The sequence below is a fragment of the Ailuropoda melanoleuca genome, chromosome 10 (assembly GCF_002007445.2).
Source record: "Ailuropoda melanoleuca isolate Jingjing chromosome 10, ASM200744v2, whole genome shotgun sequence".
In the NCBI taxonomy this organism is placed as follows: domain Eukaryota; kingdom Metazoa; phylum Chordata; class Mammalia; order Carnivora; family Ursidae; genus Ailuropoda; species Ailuropoda melanoleuca.
The window spans coordinates 36,999,914-37,026,621 of NC_048227.1; the positions used below are offsets into that span (position 1 = coordinate 36,999,914).

General features: G+C 63.3%; 3 protein-coding genes, 2 long non-coding RNA genes and 1 other non-coding gene across 14 annotated transcripts in view; 4 read left to right on the forward strand and 2 right to left on the reverse strand.

Moving 5' to 3' along the window:
• Window positions 1-204, forward strand: part of CASKIN1 (CASK interacting protein 1) — a 15,674-nt gene extending 15,470 nt beyond the window's left edge. The window contains exon 20 of the mRNA XM_034669586.1: window positions 105-204. Coding sequence (XP_034525477.1) covers window positions 105-204 — 100 coding nt within the window. The remainder of the gene's footprint in view (window positions 1-104) is intronic.
• Window positions 205-1,974: 1,770 nt separating this feature from the next.
• TRAF7 (TNF receptor associated factor 7) lies at window positions 1,975-11,888 on the reverse strand. 5 transcript variants are annotated; one of them, XM_034670594.1, is made up of 20 exons: window positions 11,764-11,888; window positions 11,502-11,559; window positions 9,700-9,791; window positions 7,901-8,017; window positions 7,501-7,593; window positions 7,273-7,306; window positions 6,426-6,609; window positions 6,204-6,332; window positions 5,320-5,537; window positions 5,171-5,244; window positions 4,907-4,955; window positions 4,700-4,827; window positions 4,444-4,526; window positions 3,689-3,728; window positions 3,492-3,608; window positions 3,267-3,389; window positions 2,944-3,063; window positions 2,727-2,858; window positions 2,526-2,645; window positions 1,975-2,355 (listed from the first exon to the last, which is right to left on the reverse strand). In XM_034670594.1, exons 1-20 carry the CDS (start codon window positions 11,842-11,844, stop codon window positions 2,341-2,343), a joined length of 2,007 nt encoding a protein of 668 aa, XP_034526485.1. In that variant the 5' UTR covers window positions 11,845-11,888; the 3' UTR covers window positions 1,975-2,340. The 5 variants fall into 5 exon arrangements, with proteins under 5 accessions (XP_034526485.1, XP_034526484.1, XP_034526486.1 ...); XM_034670593.1 differs by having other exon boundaries at window positions 6,198-6,332; XM_034670595.1 differs by lacking the exon at window positions 11,764-11,888 and adding an exon at window positions 11,664-11,756 and having other exon boundaries at window positions 6,198-6,332.
• On the forward strand, window positions 10,845-19,038 carry LOC117804195. The gene is made up of 4 exons (XR_004628539.1): window positions 10,845-11,152; window positions 11,564-12,941; window positions 14,774-14,868; window positions 16,176-19,038. It is a non-coding gene; the product is annotated as an uncharacterized LOC117804195 (long non-coding RNA).
• Window positions 19,039-19,803: 765 nt separating this feature from the next.
• On the forward strand, window positions 19,804-20,506 carry LOC105240804. Its single transcript, XR_859807.3, has 2 exons — window positions 19,804-20,156; window positions 20,384-20,506. It is a non-coding gene; the product is annotated as an uncharacterized LOC105240804 (long non-coding RNA).
• LOC117804258 lies at window positions 20,197-20,279 on the forward strand. Its single transcript, XR_004628605.1, has one exon. It is a non-coding gene; the product is annotated as a small nucleolar RNA SNORD60 (small nucleolar RNA).
• Window positions 20,507-20,939: 433 nt separating the features above from the next.
• On the reverse strand, window positions 20,940-26,702 carry RAB26 (RAB26, member RAS oncogene family). 5 transcript variants are annotated; one of them, XM_034670605.1, is made up of 9 exons: window positions 26,628-26,702; window positions 25,459-25,569; window positions 23,005-23,046; window positions 22,856-22,922; window positions 22,637-22,689; window positions 22,248-22,313; window positions 22,094-22,150; window positions 21,917-21,993; window positions 20,940-21,817 (listed from the first exon to the last, which is right to left on the reverse strand). In XM_034670605.1, exons 2-9 carry the CDS (start codon window positions 25,564-25,566, stop codon window positions 21,715-21,717), a joined length of 573 nt encoding a protein of 190 aa, XP_034526496.1. In that variant the 5' UTR covers window positions 25,567-25,569; window positions 26,628-26,702; the 3' UTR covers window positions 20,940-21,714. The 5 variants fall into 5 exon arrangements, with proteins under 5 accessions (XP_034526496.1, XP_034526498.1, XP_034526494.1 ...); XM_034670607.1 differs by lacking the exon at window positions 22,637-22,689 and having other exon boundaries at window positions 22,248-22,327; XM_034670603.1 differs by having other exon boundaries at window positions 21,917-22,150.
• Window positions 26,703-26,708: the final 6 nt, after the last annotated feature.

A 26,708-nucleotide genomic window follows, 5' to 3' on the forward strand; every position in this document is an offset into this window, starting at 1 on the left:
GGCGGGGTCGAGCGGTCCGGGGGACGGGCTGGGGGTAGCGGGGCGGGGCCCCGGCCGGGGTGTGCCGCGCATGCGCCGTCCGCTCACGCCGCGCCCGCCCCCAGCCCCTCGTCCGCGGAGGAGAAGAGCACAGGCAGCATTCTGGACGACATCGGCAGCATGTTCGACGACCTGGCGGACCAGCTGGACGCCATGCTGGAGTGACGCGGCCGCTCACGTCGGGCCCGCCCGCGCCGCCGGGGCCCCGGCCCGCACACTGACCTTTACCTCAGGGTGGGCACCTCTGGGCGCAGTGCGAGCGGGCAGGGCGGCCAGCCGACGGGGGCCAGGCGCAGGGGACGGGGGCGGGCCCGTGCCGCCCGTTCCCTGCACAAGCACAACTCCTGCCCCTGGACCCAAGCCGGATGCCCGGCCTTGAGGAATGCCTGGCCAGGGGACCCAAGGGCTCTGGGTAAACGTTGCTGCCCGGTGGGTGCCCGTTCCTGTCTGCTGTTCCCCGTGCAATAACTGCTGGGCGACTCGCCCACCCATGCCAGGCTCTGCCTGCTGCGGGTGCAGGAGGGGCGGCCCTGGCACCCCCCCTCCCCGGCCCTGAGCCCAGGCTGGGCAGGCAGCGGGAGGTGGACAGCCGCTTCGGCCCCCTCCCCGATCTGTGGCAGAGCACAGGCCTATGCCCAGCACAGAACTGCCTATTGGGGACTTCTGCCGGCCGCTCCAGCGCAGCACAAGGGGCTGGGGCTGGGGTTGCGCCCCTGCCCCACTGTACCCCCCAGAATATAAGCTATCGAGAGTATTAATTTATTGGGAATGAGCTGAGGCAGATTTCCCCAGAGAAACAAAAAGGTATAACTTTAACAAATATATATTTAAAGAAAGAAAAAAATATTATTGATTCTATAGAAAACCATTTACCAACTGTAAGGACACTGAAGTCTAGCTCAAGACAAAACTGTTAGAGGCCCTGGCCGTCTGTCTGTCCATCTTTCCCTCCCTCTGTCCAGGACCCCTGGCCCAGTAGCACAAACAGGAGGCTGGGGTCTGGGAGGGTCCACGCTCCGCTAGGGCCTCCCCTCCTCCCTCTCTCTCCTAACTTCTCTGCGTCTGAAGAACTCGAAGGATGTGCCTTGCTTGCTGCTGGGCAGTGTCCTCCACACCGTGGAGCTGGTGGGGAGGGCTCCTGCTCTCCGGGGTGCTGGTGGGAGGTGCGCCTGGGTCTTGGGGAAGCTGTATGTGCAACGTGGGCACGCCAGCCAGGTGACATCGGTGGGTGCAGGGCGTGCATGCCAAGCTGCGTGTGGCGCGTGTGAGGGTGTGCCTGACCCTCCCTCCCCGGGGCCCTCACCCATCCAAGTTCCCACAGACGCTTCTGCTCATGGTCCCAGGCTGTGTCGTGTGGTCGTTCTTGCCCTCTCTCTTTTCCTCTCTCTCCCCCTTTCCAAAAACTACTGACTGGCCTCCTCTATTGTGTTTGCTGATCCACGTGTGTTGGGCACAACTTTGACATTTCTTAAAAAAAAAAAAAAAAAAAAATTAATGCTGAAAACCAGCGGTTGTGATAAGGGCGGGCAGAGGGGATCGGCCAAGGTGGCATCTGGGCGTGTGGGGCCCCTTCCAACTGTCATGCCCTGATACTTCCCCAGGTGGGTGCGCCTGGCCTCTCTTCAGTGGGCGGCCCAGGCTGGGCTCCAGCAAGTGGGGAGGGGGGTTCCGGGCAGGGAGCTGCTGTCAGCTGTCAATAAACAGCAGAAAACAGAGCTGCCTGGCTCACTTCTTGGGGATATGTGTTGGGGAGAGCGGGGGTCTAGCTTGCTTCTGGCAGGGAGGAGTCACCAAGAGGGCCACACCCTGGGGCTGACAAGAGGAGCCCTTTTGTGGCTCCTCCCCAGCCTCCCTCCCGCTGGCTGCCAGTACCCATGCGCACCAGCTTTCTCGGGTGGCCTCTCCGTCACCCCAAAGACTGTCCCCACTCACAGCCACAGTCTGTGCAGCTTTTATTTCAATCAGGAAGTAATCAAATCTATATACAGTCTAAAAACAGTAGAAAAGGTGAGTAAAAAGGCCCACGGTCCATCCGGGGTGGGGATGGAGGGTGGGCCGGGCGAGCATCGTACCTGGCACCCAGAGAGAGGGGCTGGGCACTGTCCTGGCAGCGACAATCACAAGGCCAAGCAGAGGGCGGCTCGCCGGGCACAGGGCGGGGAGGGCACTGCCTGGCCAGGTGAGCCTGCCCGCCTGTCCCCACAGGGCAGGCAAAGACCCCCCTAAGACCCCTCCCGTGGCCAGCCTGGTTGGGACCGGCCTGGGAGGTCGCAGAGGAAGCCAAGACCGGCCTGAATTCTGTCAGCACGTCCAAACCTACAGAGGAAGGGCTCTGTTTCAGGTGCCCCTCTGGCCACGCTGCCTTACCACCACCTGCCATGCACACTTGCCCTCCAGTGCCACCCGCCCAGGGGTTCTAGCTCCTCAACCCCGCCCCCTGCTCCAGGCATGCGGCCCCTCGGGAAGGCGTGAGCCCAGGCCCTGACCTTCACAGTGCTATCCACAGCGCCTGAGAAGAGCCGGCCCCGGGACACAGCCAGCGCGGTCACGCTGCCCTGGTGACGCAGCAGCGTCTGCGTGCAGATCATGTTGTCCATGCTCCAGACCTGGGGGCGCATGCAGCGTGAGCACCCAGCCGGGCCCAGCTGTCCACCCTCAGCCTCCCACCACCGTTAGCCAGCACACACCCTGAGAGACCGGTCATAGGACGCGCTGAAGACTTTGGTCTGGTCTGGCGTGGAGATGACTGCCAGGGCATACACGGTGCCCACGTGGCCCGTCAGGGTCCGCACCTGCTCCTTGGACTCGATGTCCCACACCTGCGGGAGTGGCACAGGCAGGTCGGAACCACAGACGGGGGACAGCGGCCCAGAGGCAGGCCCCGGCCCTAGGCGTCCGTCTTACGTGGATGAGGTTCTCATAGGTGCCGCAGACGATGTGGTGATTCGTCACAGCAATAGAGTAGACGCTGCCACCAGATGTCTGCAGGACATGGATGCAGTCGAGGGTCCGGATGTCCCAGATCTGCAGACAAGCTCAGGCCACTTGGTCCCAGGCCGGGCACCTCACCCTCCCAGGGCCTCTGAGCCTTTGGACACTGTGAGCAGCCCAGCCACCGGCCAGAAAGCGTGTGAGGGTCTCTGGCCCAGCAACGAGGGGACAGCGGAGCTGGGGCCCCCAGCAGCAGGCCTGCGCGGTGCTGGCGCAGGACGTGCGCACAGGCGTACCTTGATTGTCTGGTAGGAGCCGCTGTACAGGTAGCTCTGGGCAGCCACCAGGGCCCGCACCCAGTGGTTGAGACCTGTGAGCTCCTTCTTCAGCTTCAGCTCAGTGCCCACGATGTCCCAGACCTGTGGGGACGGCCATGAGCATGGGCTGGGGGGGCACATACCCGGCACCCCGATGCCCCCCCCATGTCCTCCCCCACGTGTCCGCACGATGCCTCGCCTGACCTTGATGGCCTTCAGGGAGCCGCTGAAGAGCATGTTGTGTGAGGAGACCAGCGTGCACACTGGGTTGTCGTGGGCCCGGATGGTGTTCACCTTCTGCAGGTTCTGGATGTCCCACACCTGGTGGGAAGGACAGGAGGCCTCAGGCCCCAGAGCTGCGGACCGGCCCGGCCTCGCCCGCCCGCCGCAGCCCCACTCACGATGATGGTGCAGTCTGCAGAGCCGCTGTACAGTTTACACCTGGGGGAGCGGAGTCGAGGGCTCAGGGCAGCAGAAGCCACTGTCCTCGTGGACGCTGCCCGGCCGGGCTGAGGGAGCAGCAGCCACCAGGACCTGGCAGCTCAGGCCAGTGCCAGGGCTGCTCCTGCTCCCTCGAGCCCTCGGGGCTCCTGTCTCGGGGAGGGAACCCTGGGAGTGGAAGCCCCACCCCCACCGCCTGCCTGGCAAGCGTCCGACAGTGAGCTGGGAGGTAATGACTCCTCTTAGCGCTGTCGGCCGTCAGGCCGCTGCTTTCTGGGAGCGAGCGTCTGTCTCTCCATCTCTCCTGCTCATGCCCACGATGTAAAGCTTCATGACGGGAGACAGTAAGGAAGGTCTCGAAGGGGCTACCCTGGGGGTAAGGGGGTAGCAGGGCCAGCAACTCGGTGGTCCTGTCCCTGGGCTGTGCCCAGGGCTCTGGCTACAGGCCAGCGAGCGGTCACTGAGCTCCCACCCCCGCTCTGTCCTCTGCCCGAGGCACCCCAGGGCTGGGGCTACACGTCATGAACGTACATCTTCAAAGCGGGAGGGCCCGTGTGCCACCAGGCCTGCTCGAGGGTGAGGGTGCCCCACAGGAGGGGCAGACACAGCCACTCGAGGACATGTGTGGACTCGAGCTCCTGGCCCACGGGGTGGCAGCACGGGGTCTCCCGTCCCTGGCTCCGCGGCCAGGGGAGGCATGCGTGCACGCACTTACCCTTGGATACACAGCGCCAGCACGATGCCGTCGTGGCCCTCCAGGGTCTTCTGACACTTGTAGGTGGTACACGTGTCCCACACCTGCAGAGAACCAGGAGCGGGGTGGGTCCTAGCAGGGTCAGCGCAAAGCCGGGGGGCACCACGGCGGGAACAGGGTTGGAAGGTGTGCTCAGGGAACAGCCCTGCCCACGGGCAGGCCAGAGCTGGCAGGGGCTGGCGTGCGGTGTCCACCCCCGAGGCAGGACCCCACTCACCTTGATGGTCTTGTCAGAGGAGCCGCTGAAGAGCAGGTCCCCCATGGAGTAGACACAGAGACACCAGACCGGGCCCTGGTGGCCCACGAAGGTTCCTTTGCACTTGAAGATTTGCTGCGGGTCATAGGCTGCAGGGACGGGAGGAGCTGGTGAGGGCCCAGCAGCACTCAGGGGCAGCAGTGGGGGCAGCGACAGGCCTGTACTCACATCCTAGGATGCCCATGTTCAGCCGCGCGTTGATGTGGGACAGCTCGTCCTGCCGAAGCCAAGAGCAGAGGGCACGCTGGCTGCCGCTCCGTGGCCCCCCTGCCCCCAGGCTGGGCCGGGCCAGGGCAGAGCAGGTGCGGCGGCAGCCTTACCCGGCACAGACACCTGACTCCACGTGGGGCCGAGCCTCCTGCTGGGGCCCAAGCTGAGGAGCAGTCTGGTGCCCCCCACCCCGCCCCCTGCACATGGCCGTTTGCTGCTCACGTTCAACATGGACGCATCCCTCCGGAACTCCATGAGGTCCTCGCTAAGCTTGCTCTGGTTTTCGTCTAGGACATCTGAGTGGCCAGGAAGACAGTGTCAGGGACCAGGAGGAGGGGCTGGAGCCCTGCCTCTCTGGGGCATGCCCTCACCGAACTTGAGCTCCAGGCTCTTCTCCAGCTGGTCAATCTTCTCGGAGAGCTTCCCCAGCATGGAGCGCAGGAAGGCGATCTCCTGGTCCTTCTGGGCCAGCGCCACGTGCATCTCGTGGAAGCGGTCATCTGTCTGCTGCAGGAACTCCTTCAGGCCCTCGAAGCGGCATGTCTCCAGGTGCGTCTCATAGGTGTCCTGGTTCCCGATGAAGGTGCACCTGGAGGGACAGGATGGCCACCCTGCCCACCTGCTCACCTGCCTGGCTGGCGGGGCCGTTCCCCTGGCCCCCGTGCCCTGGGATCTCTCTCGAGTCCCACTTCTCTGCCACCATCTTCCCCACACCTGCTACCCACCCATCCGTCCTGCAACCGCTCAGCACCTAGCAGGCCACTTTGCAAGGAAATCTTGGCACTTGGATCCTGCTCAAAGCTCTTCGAGGGCTCTCCCACAGCCTTTGCCAGCCTCCCAATCCTGCCTCTTATCGGCCCGCTGCACCTCGGCTCTCCCCTCCACCCGTGTTGGCCCCCACACTGCTCCTTGGCTCACATGCACACATGCATGAGTCCTCAGGGCCCGCCTTCCCTGACCCCCCAGCTCCCCAACCGCTCTGAGCCCTCTGCGCTCCCGGAGGGCTCAGGTCTCTCTTTCGCGGCACCTGTACCTCAGTTTGTAATTACACAGCTGATGGTGTGGCTCCCGCTAGGGTCCGTCTCCCTGGGGACCCTGGCTGTCTCCCCAGCACTCAGCACACAAGCGGATCTCAACAAAGGTTTGCTGAAGGAGGGACTGTGAATGCCAGCCCAGACCCCACCCCGCCCTCCTGCCTGCCCGCCACCGTCCCGGGGCAGCCCCCGCACGCCCACCCCCGCCCACTCACCCGTACTTGGAGTGGGGACACTTGATGTGCTCGCACTCCTTCAGGTGGGCCTCCAGGTTCATCTTGAGGAGGGGTGGGCAGCTGGGGTTGTTAGGGCACCGCACAGGCCTGTAGTCACAGCTGCCCTCGTGGTCCCTGTGGGGGTCAGGGCACTGTGGGCTGAGTCCCCAGAGGCACCGGTTCTCAGCGCCCCTGGGAGGTGGGAGCAGGGCCGGGGGGAGGACTTACTTGCGAGCACTGAGCTTGATGGTGAAAGGGCACCCTCGGGGGTCCACCTCAAAGACTGGGGGCTTTCCGCCGCCTGCCACCCGGCAGCCGTGCCTGCAGTGAATGAAGAGCTCCCCGATCTGCTCGGCCACCGCAATGTTGTTCACCACCACCGTCAGCTTGGCATGGTCCACGGGGCACTTCTCTGCAGGGAAGGACATGCTGATCCCAAGGTCCACCTGGCCACCCCCGCCCCTGGCAACTCTGCTCAGAGCACTGTGGCCAGGCCGTGCTGGGGGAGGACTCTTCCCTGGTGAGCAGCTGGTGGGAAACAGTCCTGGTGTGGCAGGCCTGGAACGTGCTCCTCACGCTGGGAGGACTGAGCCTGTTCGGGGCCTGATCCACCCATCCGCCTGCCCTGCCGAGGTGCATGGAACAGGAGGGGTGCACAGCTGGGCCACGAAGAGTCACCACTGGGTGAGCAGGAGGTGGCAGAGCGTCTCAGCTGACTCAGGAGTCTGGGACGGGGCGGAGGAGCTGGGGACAGAGCACGGAGAGGAACCAGCCCTGGGCCCGGGTGCCAAGGCCTGGGACGGTGAGGTGGGCAGCCCTGACAGCAAGGGCAGCTCTTGCCAGGGACAGCAGCCGCTGAGCCCAGGGCCCCTGAGCTGTGGGTGTCGCTGCTCTGCCTGTCAAGGTGTGGAGCTCAGCCCGCATGCACCCAGGGCCGCGGCTGGGGGCAGGACTAGAGAGATGCCAGGTGTAGCAGGGGCACCATCAGTGCTGGGCATGGGCTAGGACCTCCCTGGAGAAAACCCCTGCCAGCTGTGTAAGGAGGTGGCTGGGCCCGGCGCTGGGAGGCCCTTACCTGACTTCAGGGCGCATCTTCGACAGAACGTATGCTGTGGAGAAAATGGGTGGGCTTGCGGCATGGCCACGGAGTTGCCCACCCCCCCAGCCCGTGTCCCCTGCAGGGGGCACCTGCTGGGTGGCCACGCCAGGCCTGAAGCCGAGGCCAAGGTTCCGCAGCACTGGGGACGGCCGCTGCCGGGCCTCGTGGGGGCGCACAGGCGAGGCGGGCGGGGCACGGCCTTACCCCGCACGTGGTGATCACGGGGTCCTTGAACACACTGCAGCACAGCTGACAGCAGAGTTTCACTGACGGCTGCTCCGCAAACACCAGTGGCTCCTGGAACCAGGCGGGGCGGATGAGAGTGGGGCCTGGGGGCGCACACGCAGGCGGGGACGGCGACCTTAGCTGCATCGGCGCGTCCCATCCACCGGTGAGGGGGCTGCGAGGGACCCCACATGGGCTCTGCCCTCACTTCCCAAAGCTAGTCCTGGGTCGCCCCCGGGCTGAGAAGCGGGAAGAACATGCCTGGGGGACTCAGCCGATCACCCCCTCCCTCCAGGCCCGGCAGGGGGGGAGGTTCCCCGCCGCCACCGCCGCCACCAGCACGCGTGAGGGGCCGCCCTGCCGCGGCCAACACACCTACCGGCTCCTCGTCCTCCTCAGGCAGCGAGAACGTGGAGCGCAGGGACATGCTGGACTCCGAGTGCAGGGAGCGGACGGAGATGGCCGAGTCCGAGCGGCGTGGCGTGCTGATGGGGGGCTGTGGCGCACGGGGGCAGGCAGCCCGTCAGCCGGGGGGGGGGGGGGGGGGGNAAGGGCCCTTCCCCCGGGCCTGGCGGGCACTCCCTGGGCCCTGTAGGGCCGCCGCGTGCGCCCAGGGAGCCGGTGCAGTGCCCAGGCCCTGGCCTGCCCAGCAGTCCCAGCCCTGTTTGCTGGGCCACCCGCGCACGTCTGCCAACTTTCTTTGTGTAAATGGAGAGACTTCCTGCTATTCAATTCCAGAAGGACACGCTCGCCTGGCCTGCTTCCTGCTTCCCGTGAGGGAGTGTGGGCTGCACACGGGGCGCCTCCATCAGCCAGTCCTGGGCCAGCCTCAATGCCAGGACGGCTAGAGGAAGGGACGGCTGGTGGAGGCTTTGGGCCTCTGGGTTCCCTGGATCTTGGCTGCTCAACTGGCTTCCCTGGCCAGTGAGGCTCCTGGGGACAGCAGGGACGTCCCCACTGAACCCAGACAGAGATGCTAAGAGCAGGGGGGAGTGCGTCAGGGGCCTGCCTCTGCCTGAGCTGCTGAGGGGGAGGATCTGGGGGAGCCCCCGTGGGGGGTACTCTTCCTTCCCCCCTTCTTGGCCTAGAACCCCCCAGTAGAGATCCTGCAAGAGCTGCTGCTCCCCCACACTCCCCCTCTCCCACCCAGAAGCTTCCTTCATGAACCAAGACCTCCTGCCTCCACACCCAGCCACTGGCCCAGCCGCCCCTGTCCGAACTGCTGTGGGAGGCCGGGAAAATCCCCTCCCCACCAGCCATGGGTGAGTTAGAGGTCATGGAGACTGAGGCAGACAGAGCCAGAGGCAGTGGGGCACGATGTGTCTGCTTTGTGCTTTGAGAAACCCTCGTGCAGTGCCCAGCACACAGCATGTTCAAATAACTAAAAACCCTATTTTTCTTCAGGTTAAATAGGAAACCAAGGCCTGGCAGCCCAGCATGTGAAGACATGGGTCCCGGGGGCCTGGGAGGGCAGGAGAACCAGCTGGAGTCTGCTGGGCACACACCGGCGAGAGTCCCGCGACGGACGGCAGAAAGCAAAGTGCGGGACAGGTGAGTGGCAGGGGGTCCCAAGCCAGCCTCTGGGGCAAGGCAGGTCCTCCCTTCCAGCGGCAGGCCCACGGCCCAGACAGGCAGAGAACAGCCATGGTGACCCTGGCCACATGGCCTGCGCACTGACGGCCCACCCTGATGGAGCCCCAACCCCCTTCCTCACTCCGCAGTGCCCCTGGCAGGAAGCTTTCTGGCTCTCCCACAGGCCTCATCCTCCCACTCGGGCCGCCCGCCCCCCAGTCACCTGCTCAGGTCTCCTACCTCCACCCGACAGCCCACCCACTCATCCTCTACTCAACAGCAGAGGCAGCTTTAAAAACGGAAATCTGATTTTGTTACCCGCATGACTGAACATTCTGTAGCTCCCATGGCTCCAGCCTGTGGGTGCCGCACCCCCTGGCCCAGCTGCCCCCACTGGCCACCTCGCCCACGCCGTCCAACCATGGGGGCTGAGGCCTTAGTGTGTCCAGACACACCGGCCCTCAGCCTCCCCAGCCCACTGCAGACCTTAGCTCGGGGCATGCCGAGCGGCTGAGTCTTGCCCTTCAGCTACTCCTGGGACCTGGCCCTCGGGAAGGAGGGCATGGCGGGAGGCTGTGGGGAGAGGTGGGCACGGCACAGACCTACCATGCTGTCCTCCTCATCCCGCGGTGAGTAGGCGAGGGTGCTGGAGGAGGACGGCGTCCTGCGGTGCTGTTTGTACGTGCTGGTCCCATCAGCTGCCAAGAAAAGAGGTAGGGACGCCATGAGCGCGGGCCACGGGGGCATGCCTGGCCCGTCATGGTGGGAGGTGGGCCCCGTGGGAAGATGGCCCAGGAGGGGCGGGGGCCGGGCCCAACGCTGTGCTAGTCCTCTCCAGGAAGTCTCCTTCTTGATCTCAGGGCCACTGGGCCAGGGCTGGGCTTATGGGCAGCTGGAAGCCCCTGCCCCCAGCAGGGGCCCGAGCCCCCAGCTACAGCCCAGTGGCCCAGGAAGGGAGCTGACCCCGACAGTTGCACTCCCTAGGCAGGCTGAAGGGAGGGTGGAGGGCGCTTCTCTCTGCCTCTGCCAGCTCCCAGCACCTGGCCTGATCCTGGGGCTGCCCCGTGCCTGCTGAGGCATGAGGCCAACACCCGAGTGATTACACCGGAGGCTGCTTGCTTGGAGCTCCGGTATCGTCTTGTTTGGGCCTCAAGGAAACCCTGCCGGGGGCGGGGCCTGGGGGAGAGGCTCTGATGGCCTCACACAGGAGAAAATGGAGGGACAGAGAGGCCTGAGGCCTGTTGGCTGGTGTGTGGTAGGGGCTGGGAGAGAGCCCACTGTTTGGGTCCACTCATCTTCCACCTGGTCCCCTGGCCAGACCTGGAACCAGCCTCGGGCCTTCTCAGCCCCCTCCATGGAATGTGTTGGTCAAGGGTCCATGTGGGAGCCAGAGAACCTCCCTCACAGGCCCTGCAGGCACCGGCCTCAGGCTCCAGCCAAACCCAGACATCACAAGCAGCCCCGAAAACCTGGGTTCATGATTCTGGCTTTGAGCAGCTGCCCTGTGACTGGGCCTCAGTTTCCCTATCTGTAATGTGAGGGGCCAGGTGAGGCGATGGTTCATGCCAAGCTCTGACCCATCCCTGCCACTGGCTGGTGGGGCGAGAGCGAGACAGACGGCCCGGCACCCCGCCAAGGAGCTGGGGACGCAAGCACAGGGAGCTCTGCAGCTTCTGAAGGGCCGGAGGCGCTCAGAGACTGCCTTGGGTGGTGGGATGAGAGGGGACGTTTATTTTCTTTCTCTCAGAAGAGAACATGTAAGAAGAAAAAAGGGCTCTTTCAGAGCGTCGGGCTGGGTCCCCCAGGGGCGGAGGAGCCAGCGTGCGCACGTGTGCCAGGCTGCTGGCAGGAGCCCCAGGAAAGCGGAGAAACTAGCTACAGAGAAAGGAGCAGCACAGCGAACCCGCGGAAGAACGCGCTCCGTCCTGAGCCCCCGCCCTGACGAGAGGGGCCGCACCCCCTCGGGACCCGGAAGGAGGATCTGCCCTCGAGGGTTAGCTCCTGAGGACCTCCTCAAACACACAGCCCAGCGGTGGGATGCGGCTGGAGAAAGGACCACGTGAGTACTTCTCAGCACCCACTTGTGGCCCCTGTGCTCCCCAGTCCCAGCCTTTTGGGGGCTGCTAGGAGCCTGGGGATGAGCCAAGGCCACCAGAACAGGGGAAGGGATGGGTGGGGGTGCCGGGGAAGTCGGGGCAGCCCTTCCTGGACACGGAATGGGCAAGGCCCTGGGAAGGAGGGGCGGGGGATGCCACGGTAGAGAAGGAGCAGGGAGGGGGACAGCAGACTCCCACCCACTCCCCAACACCAGCACCCCACTCCCGCCCCACCAGGAAGTGCCCCACTGGCAGGAGTTAGGGGCGCCCAGATTCTGCCCGGCCCAAACTGGCCCGGGCTTGCAGGCTCACCTTTTGTGATGGTGGTGACGGCCGAAAAGGCAGGCCCAAAGGTCGTTTCCATTCTGGTCTAGAGAGAGAACATGCGAGACTCGGCACTGACCCCCGGAAAGGATGGGGACACGCTCTCACGCTGATGTGCCCACGTGCATGCGTGCATACACAGGGACGCACCACTGATCCACACGGCACGGCCCTCCTGCAGGCTTCCAGGTGGGGAAGGGGCTGCTCTGGAAGGTCCGCTGGGGGGCCCACACCCACAGCGCCCTCTTACCGCGGCTGTGGCGTCTGGGGTGGGAAGGGTGGTTGGCCCCCCGGAGAAGCGGCTGTAGCGGGCGTTCTTGCCCGAGCTCATGCTCTAGAGAGCCATCTAGGGTCCTCGGGCTGTGTCTCCTGCGGGGGGGGGGGAGTGCAAGGGACGGCTTTAGAGATGGTGTCCCTGGCCCGACAGCTGGCCTGCTCTGGCCAGTCCGCCACGGGCACACCGTGGCCTCTCTGCCACCGGGCCAGGCAGGGGCGGGTCCACATGGGCAAAGTCCCTTCCCTTCCTTCCCCTCCCAGGTGCGTACAGGCCCAAGGAAGGGATGAGGCACTGGGTGCAGGCAGGCAGCGGGCACTCAGCTTTACCTTCCTTCCAGGCCTAGTCTTCTAGAAAAGCCACCAGCTTGGCCACAGAGGTGGAGAGCCCCCCCCCCCCCCCCCCCCGCCGCTCTGTCTGAGGGCAAGCGTTCCTGGGGCCAAGCCTGGGCCATGGTGTGGCACACAGGGTGGGATCAAGCCATATGCCTGTTTCCTGCCAGGGTAGGTGTGGTCGGGCCCTGGAGAGCCTCAGTCTGCAGTACGGGAGGACGCTGGCCACGCCCCAGAGAACCTGTTGGTGACATACCTGGGGCCCAACACTCAGAGCCTCATCACACAGATGAAGCCATTTTTGGGCAGGGGGAGATGAGAGCCCTGACTCCTGACCTGGTGCAGGTCACCTACTCTGGAAACAGGGGATACCCTCTCACTCCCCAGCTGTTGACTCGGGACTCGTGGGCTGAGGTGGCGGGGAGAAGGCACTATGGGAATCATCCTGGGCTTCCAAGAACCGCCCCCCCCACACACCCAAAGAGGGGCCTGGCTGGGCCCTAGGAGCACTGGCTACTAGAGAGAAGGGACCAGCCAGCCGCCTGGATCATAGATAGCCTGGGGAGAGCTGCTCCATTGCCAGAACAGGGCCTGCCTTCCCAGGGGCCCTCCCAGTGCCAGGGTCTTCTGCAATAGCCCCAAGTCAGCTGTAGCCACAAGGCCCCAGCTTCAAGCCAGGCTGTCCACGGGGAGGAAGACCACACAGCCAGGACTGCTGCCACCTGGAACGCATGCGCTCTCTACCCCAGGAGACCCCTGAGCAGCCCCTGGATGCCACACCACGGGCTCATCACCCGCGGCCCAGCCCAGCCATCAGAGCCAGTAAGTTAGGAACTCCTGAAGCCCGCTGGTCTTGCTCCTATGGGGCGGGAGGGGGCGTGGCAGGCCAGGGCCCACCCTGGGGTCTGAGGGCCCCACCGGGCTGAGAAGGGCTCCCGCTAGAAGGACTGCTGAGCCTCCCACACTGTGGGAGCAGGCAAGAGACGCTCTCTGTCCCCACCAGTGTGTGTACAGCACGCAGCTGGCTCCCCCACCTTCTCCATCAGGCCCCCGTGACCTGGCACAACTGGCCACATCCGCCTCGCACAGCCCAGAGCTACTCAGTGGTCCTCCAACCCGACCTGTGGGTCCATAGGGAGGGAGATGGCTCTCCAGCCCTGTGTCCCCACCCTGTGCTCCTGAGCTATTTGCCTTACCCGCCCCCCCCCCTCGTCTCCTCTCTCTTCCGCCTGCCCCTTCATATGTCATTTGCAATGGCACCCTCTTGGTCTTCTAGACTCAGGCCTCCATGGGGTGGCTCTCAGCCTGAGTTGGCACGGCCACAAAGTACCCCCCCCCAGTGCTCAGAGTGCCCTATGGGTCCAGCTAGATAGGGGGACCCAAGAGGTCGGCCAGAGCCTCCCCCTCCTGCCCACCACTGCCCCTGCTGTGACTCGAGGGACTTGGCTGTGTGTCCCAGACCAGGCTGTCCAATGGCTTGTCCTCTTGCAGGGGAGAGGTGGGGGTTCCTGGGAGTGGGCAGTATCAGGCCGTTGGACAGCACTGCTACTGGTCTCCATGCTAAGCAGGAAATCTTGGGGGCCACCCTGCTTGGATGAAGGCCACCCTGGCTGGGGTGAGGCCTAGATAGCTCGAATGGAGGAGCTCTAGGACTCACCTCCGGGAAGCCCAAGGTCGGCTCCAGCCTCAGTACCATGGGGCGTGCTGGGAGGGGGGAGGGTCACGGGGAGGCGGCTGGCCCACACTGACCTGGATTTTACAAGCCATCTGCTCCCTCTGCTGCAAGCCCCCAAGGCCCAGAGGCCAGCTGCCGGCTCCAACCAGCAGCACCCATGGTCCAGGCAGCCAGGACCCCAGCAGGGACCCCCCAGGGACCACAGCCAGCCCTCCAGCCCCCGTGGGGCCTGTGTGCCTGTTGCTGCAGTCAGAGAGCAGGCGTCTGGCTCTCCCTCGCTCTGAAGTGAAGTAAACAGAAAGGCACGCAGGGCTAGCAGGGCAACATGCAAATCTACTGGAAAGTCCCCTGACGGCCAATAGCAGCCAGGGCTGCAGACACGGCGCCGGGGCGCGGGACGTAGGAGCCTGGCTGGAGAGCAAAGCTGAGCGATGAAGGAGGGAGGGAACTGCTTCCCCGTTTACATGGGTTGGCATGCAGCCCCAGCCGGGGACCCCAGGTGGGCGGGACCCGGGCTGCAGGCCACTGCCCCTGAACACAAGGTTCAGATCCTACCCTAACCATCGTGGGATTGAGCAAGATGCCCTGAGACTTCAGCCCTGCTCCCCAGGGGCTGCATTTTGCAAGAAGAGTCTTCTCTGGCATCCTCCAGCTCTGCAGGCCCAAACTCCGGAAACACAACAGCACAGTTCCTCACCACACCCGCCCCCACCCCAGCCGGGCCCAGCTGTGCTGGGGGTGTGCCCCAGCTCCCCAGGGGGTAGGCCTCCTCACCACTCCATGTCAGCCCCACCAGCAGGCGGACAGGGAGCTGTCAACTAGACAAGTGGACTCTCCCAAACTGGCAAAAGCTGTGGGCTTGGCCTGCCAGGCACAGCTGGGGTGGGAGGAGGGAGAGATACGATGGATGTCGGGGGCAGCTCCCCTCTCCTCTCCTCCCCTTCCCTCCCCAGCTGAGTCCCCACCCTGCCTGTTCCAGGTGCCTTAGCAGAGCCCAGGGGAGGGACCCAAGGATTCTATCTCTTAAAGACCAAAGACCCCAGATCCTGGTGGAGACGGCTCTGCCTGCCTCAGGTAAGGCTGGTGGGAGAGTGGTGCCCAAGGGCGCTCAGGGTCAGTGCGGAAGCAGGCCCCCTGTAGTCCCTTGCTTGAGCCTAGGGTCAAGGCCCAGGGATCTGTCCACCAACGTCCATGTCCAAAGGGCTTCTGGGGCCCTGGGGTGCACTCCCTGCCCAATCAGGAACCAGAGATCCACCTATCATGCCCCAGCCCCTGGACTTCTCCACCCCCAGCTCCTCTTCGGGAAAGCCCCCCAGCAGCCCCTTTCTCTGGGCAGCTTGCAGCAGAGGGCAGGCCAGCTCCCTTGGGAACCCCTCCCCAGCCCATCCCCTGGACGGAGGCTAATGGCATCTGCTAAGCCCTCTCCCTCGGGTATGTGGGAGCCAGGCCCCCCAGTTCGGTTCGTGCGGCTGGGAGCCAGTGGAGTGGGCAGTACACGCTGTGAAAGCTGGTATCGAGGCAGTGGGCTGGCCAGAAGCAGGTCCCACTAGGGCCAAGCCCCACCTCGAGGTGGCTCCTCCAGGGGCCCCAGGCAGTGGGCATGGTGGGGTCTCCTGACCAGCACGTGCAAAGCCAGCGAGGGGGTCGGCATGCCCTGAAAACCCCATCAGGCCACACATTTGGTGGGGACTGTTCCAGCGGGGCACTGGTGGCTCAGGACACCTCAGCCCTGCCTGGCACGGAGCTGTGGGTGGCAAGCTGGACTAGAGCCAGAGCTCCAGGCCCAGCCCCAGCCCCTTGTATCACCCACGGACCACCCAGCCCCTCGGTCATCCCCTGCCCAGTGTCCCCTGGCCCAAGCCCAAGCTGGCCTGCCAAATCCTATAGAAACAGGCCGGGTTGCCATAGCAAAGCCCCATACACTTCCCCAGCTGTTCCCCGATGTCCCCTTAGCATGTCTTTTCCATTCCACACAGATAGGGTGTGATGTCAGGGATCCCCTCAGCACCTCAGCAAGCCCTGGTTTGAGGCCTGCCTGGCCTCCCTTCCCTCCCAGCACGCAGCCTGGGCTTCTGCCCTCACCCGCCATTCCTATCTCTGTACCCACAGTCCTAATCCACAGTGGCCACAAGGTTGCTGGGCTGGACACCTGCTGTGGCCTCCTCTCCCCAGGGCTCTGTGTCCTTACACCTGCCACCTACCCTCTCACCTTGCCTACCCAGGTCCAGGCTCTGCAGCACCCACAGGCCCCGCGGCTGGAGGGAGAGCATCCCTCCTGCTCCGCCAGCCTGGCTTTAACCCCCACTCGGCAACAGGAATGCCTTTGCCCCCATATGCCCCTTGGGGCCAGACCCATCTCCTGTGCTTTCTCTCCCATACAGCTGATGGCTTCGGACGAGCTGTAGACTCAGCCTGGGGGAGTCTCCTCTCTACGACTCCTGGAGAGCTTCCTGGAGGAAGGGGCTGGCCAGATCCAGAGCAGGGAGAGAGCATTCTGGGAAAAGGTGGTATTTGTCCTCCTATCTCAGCACCTAGCTGCAGGGGCCACTTTTACCTTTCACCAGACAGCCTGGGACATGCTTCTCATCTGTGTCCCTGCAGCCAGAATTGGGCCAGACCCTGAGTTGGAGGGAGGGTGTGGGCAGGTAAAAGTGGCCCCTATAACCCACCCTGGGCCGACCCCCACCCATGAGTCTAAACTTGTGGAGACAGGTCCTGGGCCTCTGCTCAAGAGCCCAGTGGCCGGCAGTGCCTCGGAGCCCAGGCTACAGCTCCAGGCCGCCCTGGCTGTTGCTCGTCACGTCCCGTGTGGTTTCTGTCTCCCTGCCTTCCTCTTTCTTGCTTCCCTGCAGAAGCTGGGGAGTGTACACAAAGTTGCAGGCCAGAGCCTGGCCTGGACATGTGCCAGCCCGCTCCACTGTCCACCCCACGCCCTTCCAGCCCATGCTGGGGCACCCCCACTCCTTCTGGCACACCCTTTCAGTCCCAGTTCTGCAAGGCTGCTCCTTCTGACAGGTGCTCATGGGGCTGGTTCACCCCCCAACTGGACTTCCACACAGCATGCCTCCCCCGCTGGGGGCAGGCAAGTACCAGGTCTGCAAGTGACATTAGCACCAGCCCCCAGGGCCCATTTCCCCCTTTGTCTGCCCCACCTGACTCCATGCTCCTCCAGGGAGCAACCAAATGCCTTATGCCGAAGGGCCAGAGCAGAGCACAGAGGACGCCGGGGCGGGGGGCATCTGTTGGAAGTGGGGGGGTTGGTGGGCCCCTCTACGAGGGTACCTCCTGCATAACCCAGCCGGAGGAGCTGGTGAAGTCCTAGGTGCCCACCCAACAGCACGGTCAGGCCGGTGGGGACCCAGGTTCAGAGCAAGTTATGCCCTGCTGACACTCCCAAGGCTAGACACATGCTGGCATTTCCCTTACACGCTTACGAAGGTCCCTCCAAGTGTTCTTTATGGAGATAGAACAGCATAACGGTCAAGGCCAGAGTGCTGAACTCAGACCTGGGTTCAAATCCTGCCTCTGCCCCAAAACAGCTGCGTGATTTGGGGCAAAGCTGCTCAACCTCCTGGCTTTCAATTTCTCACCCATGAAATGGAGTGGACATGCCCACACCTGACAGGAACCAGGAGATATGGCTCTTGAGGCAACAGTCAAGGCTCCGCCAATAGCAGCCCCTCTCTGAGAGCAGAAAATGGAGCTGAGAAGCCATCCCAGGACTTATGGCCTGTAAGAGGCCACACTGGGGCCGACTGAAGCCCTGTTCTTCCTGCTTCCTCTGTTCTGCCGGGAGATCGAGGAGCCCACCATGCACTGTAGTCAACCCCAGGCCAAGCTGAGCAAGGCGGCAGCCAAACCACAGCGTCCAGATTGCCTGGGGCCACCCAGCCAGCGCAGGCCCTTCAACTACACCTCTTGTATTTCCCAAATTGTGGGTTCCCGATCCTGCGGCCAGGTTCACACCCACTGTGGGCCAGTCCCCATGCTGGAGAAGGGGCGCATGCTGACGGCGAAACGTGAGTCTGACCTGGAGAAGCTACGGGGCCTGGGAGGAGAGACAGAGGCTCAGGAGTACTAGTAAGCCCCATTCAACCTGTCAAAGGCACTTTTCTGTGGGTTCTTGTCCCAGCTAAGTCAATACTTCAGACCCTGATCTGTTCCATTCATTTCTAGAAATACTGTGACACACAGCCACAGTGGGTGTTACTCCACAGGGATCCCTCAGGAAGGAGGACCTCCCCTCCTTCTCAGCCAGTTACCTCCCTCATCCAGGCTGCCCATACCCCTGCTTCCCCTCAGAGGGAGGTTCTGGCTACTGGGGAATAGTGCAGCGATGCCCCGTAGGAACCATGAGACACAGGGACTGGGGATTCCATGGAACGGGAATGCCCAGAGTAGCTCGGGTAGGGATTTATGACAGACAGGTAGTGTCTGCTACACAGGCCTTCAGGGAAGGGGTGTGGGAAAGGAGAGGCCCAAAGAGAAGGAATGAGGAAGAGAGAAGCCACATGCTTGGCAAAGGCCAGGAGGTGGGCAGCCCCCAGGAGAGGGGCCCTGTGTGTGCATGGGGGGGGGGTCTGTGGGATGGGGAAAAGGGTGGACAGTGTGGGCAGCCCAGAGCTCTAGGCTAGGGAGGCAGCCAAGGAGGGTGGAATCTCAGCCCTACTGTCCAGTCCTGTCCCTGCCAAAGCAGGGGGGAATCCAGCAGAACTGCAGACTCAGCCCCAGCTGAATGCCCTGGCCTGGTCCAAGACAACCAGCACCAGACACGGTGAGGGGTGGGAGCCTCATCTCCAAACCAACTCGCTCCCACCCCACTCTCCTCTACACACAGGCCAGCCTCCTCACGCTCTCCTGCTTCCTCACTGAACCCCAGTCCTTCCTCCACACACAACCAGAGGCTCTTTACTAGACTTGGATCCGAAGCTGGCTCTCCTGTGTACAATCCCTGCCACCCTGCACCCTGGTCTGGCCTCCCAGACTCGCCTCTCACCCCTCTGCCAGCACTCACTGGCGCACCAAGCCCTCTCTCGCGCCGGGCCTTTGCACACCTTGCTCCCTCTGCCAGGCAAGCTTTTCCAGCAACTTCCCAAGACAGGCTGCTCGCTGGAGGCACCTCTCCCTTCACCAAGCCACTCAGGAGCGCCCAGCACTCCTTCTCAGCGTCCTGTTTCTTTCATAGCACGCACCACAACTCCTCAGGATTTTGTGTGTACTGTCAATCCCTCTCCGCTCTGGATCACCGGTTCTCAAGCGGGGTGGGGGTGGGGGAGAAGGAGTTTGTCCCCCAGGAGACGTCTGGCAATGTCTGGAGGCATTTTGGGTCGTCACTAGGGGGGTGGGGGAGGTTACTGGCATCTAGTGGGTGGAGACCAGAGATGCAGCTCAACGTCCACCAAAGCACAGCCGAGAACGCTCGGCGCGAAATGTCAACACCGGCGGGGCTGAGAAAAGCTGCAAGACAAGAAGAGCCCACGAGAACTGGGTCCCCAGCGGCGCTCCACGAACGCACGAAGGAGAAATGAACAAGGAAGGGGAGAATGGAGAGACCGAGCAAGCGACGGACGGACGCGGAGCCCCCGGCCAGTGCCGGCCCCGCCCCCCAGGCCCGACCCCTCGGCGGACCCCGACGCGCCCACCGCGCGGCCGAGGCGCGAGCCCCGGGCCGGGCGCGCCGTGCGGACACTCACCCGCCCGCGGCCGCCCGGGAGCGGCAGCGCCACCCTCCCGCTTCATCGTGCCCCCGCGGCCGCCGGCCGGGAAAGGGACAGGGCGCGCGAGCCGGAAGCGCTCATGCGCTGCGCCCGCCGGGACTTGTAGTTCTCGGACTCTCAATGCTGGGTTGGCTGCCTCACGCGCGGCTCCTCAGAAACTACAACTTCCGGCGGCTCCGACGTCGCAGGGCGGGATTGGCAGCTTTAGAATCACTCTATGTTGCAGGTCGGAGTCTGATGGGTTGATTCCGGCTGTCGCTCACGGTGATGTTGGATGGCCCGTTGCAAAAGGAAGAAGCTTCGCGTGTTGGGTCCCCGGAGACCGGGAGCGTATCAGCGGTGAGGGAGGCGGGTACTTCCGCCAGGAGGGCCCAATCGCAGTGGTGGGGCAGTTTCTATAAAAGCTTGAGCCTCGGGCCTTCGCGTTCTTTCGGGATCGAGTGCCGGTGTAGCTGGTTTTGCTTTTTGCCGCCATGTGCCAAGGCCATGGGCGCCCTGGGCCCCGAGGGCGTTTGAGGGGGTCCCCCCAAGCCTGCAGGCGGGCCTGGCTCTCTTTCGCCTTGGTGTTGTTCACGTTTTTTGCTCCGCCCCCTTACCCCCTTCGGTCGGGGAAGTCCGAAGCTCCAGGCCTACGTCTTCCTGCAGGTAAGGCTGGGCCGAGCCTGCCCTCCCCTGTACAGCTTCGAGCCTGTGATGAATTGCTTTTATTTCTGACACCTCGTATGAAAACTGCACATGCAGTCTGATTATTTGGCAAGACTGAGGCTTCCGGGTGCGCCGCCGTGACGGGGCAGGGGCTGGGTGCGAAACTGTCTTTCCCGAAATGGGGGGAGTGGGTTTCTGTCTACATTGCGGCACTGTCTGCGTTCCAGGGCGGTGGGTAACCCGGCTGGAGACTGAACGTGAGTGGACCGCAGTCTGGAGGCCTGCTGGTAAGACGGGAGCCCGTGTCTGTATGGGAGGCGCTTAGCAATAAAGCAAAAGTGGTGAATTGATTGGGGCGCAGGTGTCTTTCTTTTCACACGTGTCTGCATCCCAGACGACCCTGTGGGAGCACTGGCTCATCCCCGTGCAGTCCTGGGACACGGCGGAGGAAGATGGATGCTGATGCAGTGACTTCCCCACTGTTGGAACTGCCTTCTCCGTATTTCCTTTCAAGGCCAAAAATACCGGGGGTTTTTTGGCCTTTGCCTTGGGTAGGTCAGAAACTTAATTCTTCACGAACAGGCCACGTAGCACTGTTTGCCTTTGGGTCTTGGGGGAGGTGGACACAAACCACCTAGGCTCCCCCATGCTCCGTAGACACCATTGGGGTTCCAAGTAACCTAGTTAAAGGTGGGGGGATGCTACCTTCTGAGTGTTAAAAGACGATCTGTACTTTGCCGAGGGGTCTAAAGGAGGATTTCTTTAAAAGACGAGAGAGGCAGTCCAGAAAACACAAGTTTATTCACCAGGAGTGAAAACGAAGGCTCTTAATCTAAAGACGAACTTCAAGATTTGAGTACAACTTGGAGTGCACTACCAGCCCCCTGGCTTGACCTCCCTAAGCACAGGCCTCCGCGGGGCTGGCAGGTCTAGTTTTCTTGACATTTCTGTGATTTCGCACATGCTGTTTGTCTATTACAAAGCCACAACCTTGGCATTCTACAAGGGAGCATGAACGGAAGACCCTGTTGATGGTGGAACCAGAGTCTCCTTGTGTGAGCAGGGAGCAGGTGGCTCTGGTCCTTGGGGCACAAATGCATGGTATGGTTTGCGGTGAAGCGCTCGGTCCCAGGCACAGGCAGGAGTCCTTCCTTTCCCTGCTTGGCCAGCATGTGCAGCTGAAGACATGGCTTTCTCTAAGGGATTAGGCACTGTACAGGTGCTGGCACCGTGGCCTAGCCTCGGAGCTGGGCATGTCCAGGAGGGGGCAGCAGAGCGCTGTGAAGCTGGAGCAGGTACCCTGCCTGGGCTGTACGTGGTGATGTGCCCCCTTCTGTGCTGAAGACCCTTGCTTTTCCGTCAAGGCCCTCAGGCAGCAGCAGGTGAAGGGGGGTGCAGTCCCACTGGCTCTTTGAAGCTTCTTGGGCCTGGGGCTCTGAGAAAGGCAAGGCTCCGTCTGGGAGTCTCAGGAGCAGACACCCTGGGATTGACTGCGGCTGACTAAACCCCGGGGGGACCCTTTCGAGCCTCTCTGCAGCCTTGCAGGGCCCTCCCAGGTTCAGGGTGTGCAGCAGGAGGCGCCTCGGCCCTCCCTCTTGACGTAGTCATGCAGCCGGAAGCGGGGTTCACTGGGGGCCTTCATGGAGCGCTGCTTCAACTCCCTGTGGGGCAGGGGTGGCCAAGGAACAGAGTGGTTGCTCCCCAGCAAGGAGATTCACTGCAGGTCTGGGGGGGTCTTCCGGGTGACTGCCAGGACTTACTTTGCGATGGCTGTGAAGGCCAAGTCCACGTTGAGGCCCGTCTTGGCACTGGTCTCCATGAAGGGCAGTCCATACTCCTGCAAACAGCTGCTGCCAGCCAGGTGGCAGCCTGGTGGGGACAGCCCAAGCCCGGCAGCCCCAGGGACACCCCTGGTCCCCCACCCTACCCTGGCTCACCTTGGCCAGCTTCTCCCCATCCTCCCTCTTCACCACACGCTCCTGGGCAGAGTCCACCTGGCACAGGGATTTGGGTGAGAGCTGGCCCAGGGCTTACCCACCCCCTCACCCCCCCTATAGAGCCAGGGAGGAGAGGGGAGGTTGGGGTGCTCACCTTGTTCCCCAGCAGCATAAGCACCACATTGTGCTGGGCATACTCCTGGATCTCGGTCAGCCAGGCCTGTGGGGGAGAAGCTGAGACCAGTGTGGAGGCTGTCACTCCTGCACACCCCTTGCCCCTCCAGGCCACACTGCACGGAGGGCCTGTTGGGCTCTGGCTAACAGGAGGGGCCCAGAAATAGTGGTCCCTGTGCCAGACTGAGGCCCCACTGACAAGTACCTTAGCCAAGGTGTTGGACTGATGAAGCTGGAAGGTCCCCAGACCCCCTTCAGCTCACAGGCAACCTGAGCCACCAGAAGGGGCCAGCCTTGCCCTCCTCTGCCCTTGGGACCCTAATGCCGCCATGGACTGTTCCCACCATCACCAGGAAGGAAACCACTGACCTGGATACTGTCAAAGGAGGCCTTGTTGGTGACATCATAGAGCAGCAGCAGTGCTGGGGGCAGAGGGCCAGTGAGGACACCTCCAGGGCTCACAGCAGCTTCCTGTCACCCACACCCTTGTGCATCACAGCCTCCACACCGCCTGCCATGTTCACTGCCAGGGCACCCACAGCACAGCCTCCGATCCCCCGGGCTGGCCTCCCATGCCCACAAGCTCACCGTGGGCATCACGGTAGTAGGCGTGGGTGACACTGCGGAATCGCTCCTGGCCAGCTGTGTCCCAGATCTGCAGCGACAGGCACAGGATTCAGGGCTGCCAGTCCCTTCCCCTCACCTCCCCACCCCCACCCCCACCCCCCACCTCTCACCTGCAGCTTCACCTTCATGCCATCCACATCCAGAACTTTGTTCTGAAACACAACCAGCCAGCTCTACTCAGCCCAGCAGCCAGCGCCGCTCCAGGCAGCAGCTGGGAACAGTGTTGCCCCCTGGTGGCGGGGGGGCTCCAGAGGGTAAAGCCAGGCCGGAACTGGGCCTGAGATTGAGTGCCCCTGGCATGCCCCCAAATTCACTCTTATCCTGTCCCTGATGCCCACCTCCTGGTTCTCGTCTGACCACTTCGCCTCCCCGTACCCACAGGTAACCTTTCGCCTTGAACCCAAGATCCACCCAACTCTCCCCACCCCTGTGCCTCTACCCCTCCCCCTGGTGAGCCCCTCCTGGTGACGCCTAGGCCCCTCTCCACTCAGATGGCCATCCTCACGGACTTGCATGTTGCCGCCCAACAAGGCTGGCCATGTCCAGTTCTGGCCCACGTGTGCTCATTCTCTGCCCACCTCAGAGGCCTGGCACACGCCCCCCCCCCCCCCCCCCCCCCCCCCCCACTGCCCTCAAAGCCCCTTTGCCACCACTCAGCCCCGTCAGTCCTGTTGCTCCGGCCTGCCCTCCCCCAGCACCTCTCCAGCCCGGCCCTGCCGCCCCGCCTCCCCCTGGCGCCTAGTCCTAGTCAGCTTCCTGCACCTCCTTGCTAACTCCGGTTCACCGCGCACATCTCCCTGCACCCTCGAAGACTGCAGACGCCTGCCCGCAGGCTCCAAGGCCCTGCCCCAGCCCCTCTGCTGAGCCATCAGCTCCTCACAGCTCTATACGCGCTGCTTCTTTTGCTCAGAGCCACCCGCGCGACCTTTGTGAAGTTACCATGGTGTAACCCCAGGCCCATTACTAACATTGTGTGTCTCAGTTTCCCCATCCACAAATGGAGATAACCAGGGTGCCCATCACATGGCTGCTTCGATGGCTTTATGAGCTATGTGCGAAGCACTGAGAACTGTATCTGGTCTGAGTGAGAGCTAATTGTTCTACTTGAAAAGCCTCTCTTCCTGCTGGGACAGCAGCTCTCTAAGGACAGGACCCAGTACAGTAACCACAGAGCCCGGAATTCGGCCTGGTGACACAGTGGGTGCTCATTGAGTATTTGCTGGCTGGTAATGGTCCCCCAGCAGGCCCTCCCAGCTCAGGACTAGTGGCAGGGAGTGGTGCAACCCGACGGTTCCCATCTCCTGGGGGGGGGGGGGGGGGGGGGGGGCTGCCCACCCCTGGCTGAGGCCCCTGGTAGCCTCAGGCCCTGGCAGCTGGGACCACACCGCCTCCCTCCACCTCCCTCTTCCCCAAGCTCCTGCTGTCCGGGTGCTTCTGCCACTCCCAGGAACCAATGGCACAGCCATCTGCCAGGCCGAGAGGAGGCTGGGGAGGACACCCCGCCTTCTCTAGCACCCTTGAACGGGGGTGTGAACCTAGCCCTAGCGGCCTCACCTCCCTCACCACCTGCCCCAGAGCCAAGAAGGAGGTGAGAAGGGGGGAGGTGGGGCCAAAACAGGCCAAAGACCAGCTGTCCAGCGCTTAAACTGTTCCTTTCTGACACCTGAACCCTTACTTCATCTCAGAAGACTTGAGGGGACCTGGACCCCCAAGCAGGGTAAATAATGGCTCCCTAGACTGGAGAGAGCCCCCTTTCCCATTCCCAGAATGGGCCGCCCTCCCAGCCTCCTGCCAACTGGGTCTAATTAAAGGGTGAGAAAAATGCAAATTTGGGATTTGTCTAGAACACGTGGCACCTTGGCAAGGCACTCAGAATTTGGACTGGTGGGTAGAGCTGGGGGCTCGGCTGCTGTGGCCCTCATTCCCTGCTGACCCCACAGGCTGGTAGGGTGTCAGGGGGGTGTGGGGAGCCCTGAAATCCAGGGGCACTCCCCCCACCCCAAAACCCCAGGGACACAGCTCTCCTGTTGGGGGCAATGTGGGAGGGGCTCTGGTAGGGGGGAATAGCCAGGTGGGAGCATTTCCTGTGAGCCTCCTCACCCAAGGGCAGAGGTCCTCCCCGCCCAGCTCTCAGACGGGGTGTGTGCCCCACAGCCACTTCTCTCTTAGGTCCTTAGCAGGCTGCCTGGCCCCTGTGTTCAGTGGGGCAATGATGTTAAGCCTCCCAAGGGAACATAGGCCTTAAGTCCCCTGTGACGGCCACCCCTGGGGCACAGAACACAGCCCCGGACAGGGGCGTACTACTCCTGCTTCACTTAGATGGAGCCGTCACCCAGCTCTAGGATCCTGAGGGTGTCAGGAGTCGGGCATTTTGGTGGTTAAGGCATCGCACCTCAGCCACCCTGACCCTGAGCGCCAGGTGGTCCAGACGGGAGGTGTCCCAGGGCTAATGGAGAACCCGCTGCCCAGGGGTGTTGTGAGAACTCAGTGAGCTGGTGTGGGGGTGGGGGCCCAGGGCATGGCTGGGTCAGCTCAGTGCTGAGGACATCAGCCTCCACTCTCACCCGGAAGTCGATGCCCACAGTGGAGATGAAGGTCCCTGCCAAGAATGCCCCATCCTTGAAGCGCACCAGCAGGCAGGTCTTCCCCACGCCCGAGTCCCCCACCAGCATGACCTGGGGTGAACAGGAGGGTCAGAGGTGTTAGAGACAGAGGGGACCAAGGTGCTGGCCCACCCAAAGGGGTGCCTGGTATTCCCTGAGCTGGCCTGGTCAGGAGAGGAGGAACTGTCCCAGGCCTGCGGGTTCAGCAGGACCTGGGGGAGACAGGGCAACTACGGTCCCTGCCGGCCTGGACCTCCAGCTTCCACCTCCAGAAGGAGGTTCTGTCCCCTTTCTCTTGAACAGTGGCCCCTCTCGATTAGTGGGGCGTGGGGGCAGCTGCCTCCATCCAGAGCCTACCTAACCCCATCCCCAGACCCTGGACACCATGCTTGATCTGGAATGGTAGCATTTGGGGCTTGGTGGGGAGTGGAGTCTGGAGGCTGGTGGCTGGAGACCTGAGAGGCCCGTGGGGGTCTCTGTGCCAGGGGGCTTCTTCTAATCCCCGTAAGATTCTGGAGGAATTTGCCACATGAGGTCAAATCTTGGCCTGAGAAGGCCCAGGTCATGTCTGGGGACCGAGAGGGGGCAATCAGGCCTCCCTCTCATCCACCTCTCCCCCAGCCTTCTGTCAAAGGCTCCCAAACCCAAAGACAGTTTGACAACCCCTCCACAATCCACAGGCTTCTGCCTAGGCCTGAAGGAGGCCCCAGTGTTCCCCACCCAACTGGCAAACCTCTTCTTAGTCTTCCCCCTTCCCCCAAAAAAGAGACCCACAGACCGTGGGGTTGAGGGAAGGAAGCATACGGGAAATGGTGAGACTGGGGCCCGGGTGGGTGCGGGGCCATTAGGGAGCGCGGAGGGAGCACCTGCCGGGTTCAGGACCCCTTGTCCGGCCCTGCCAGCTGGGGCGTGAGGGGGCAGGCCTTGCCAGCTGTTGAGTATCTGAAATCCGGGCCTGACAGCTGTGTGTGTATGCGATGCGCGTTGTCAGCCGTGCCAGCTGCAGGGTGCCGCTCCGGCGGGCTGCCCGCCCAGGGTCCGCGGGGCCCTCCCTCCCCTCCCCGACCCTCCCTGCTCGGCTCAGGCCGAGCGCCACCTGCTGCGCTCCCATGGGGTGGAGGCCGGCTCACCTTGAAGGCGACGTCGTAGAAGTCGCCGCCGCCAAGCGAGGGCCGGTCGGGCTGCGGGGGCCCGTTGGGCCGCGCCTGGGG

Bases quoted from the DNA above. Each gene is read 5' to 3' on its own strand.
- TRAF7 (XM_034670593.1), bottom strand. From the start codon at position 11,844: ATGAGCTCGGGCAAGAACGCCCGCTACAGCCGCTTCTCCGGGGGGCCA. The intron at 8,018-9,699 runs GTAGGTCTGTGC...CGTGCGCCACAG, and splicing joins GGGATGAGGAGGACAGCATG to CCCCCCATCAGCACGCCACG. The intron at 4,828-4,906 runs GTGAGTACAGGC...CCGTCCCTGCAG, and splicing joins GAACATGGGCATCCTAGGAT to CCTATGACCCGCAGCAAATC.
- RAB26 (XM_034670603.1), bottom strand. From the start codon at position 25,566: ATGCTGGTGGGGGACTCGGGCGTGGGGAAGACCTGCCTGCTGGTGCGC. The intron at 22,923-23,004 runs GTGAGAGGTGGG...CTGTCGCTGCAG, and splicing joins GCATGAAGGTGAAGCTGCAG to ATCTGGGACACAGCTGGCCA. The intron at 22,314-22,636 runs GTCAGTGGTTTC...TCTCCCCCACAG, and splicing joins CCTCCTTTGACAGTATCCAG to GCCTGGCTGACCGAGATCCA.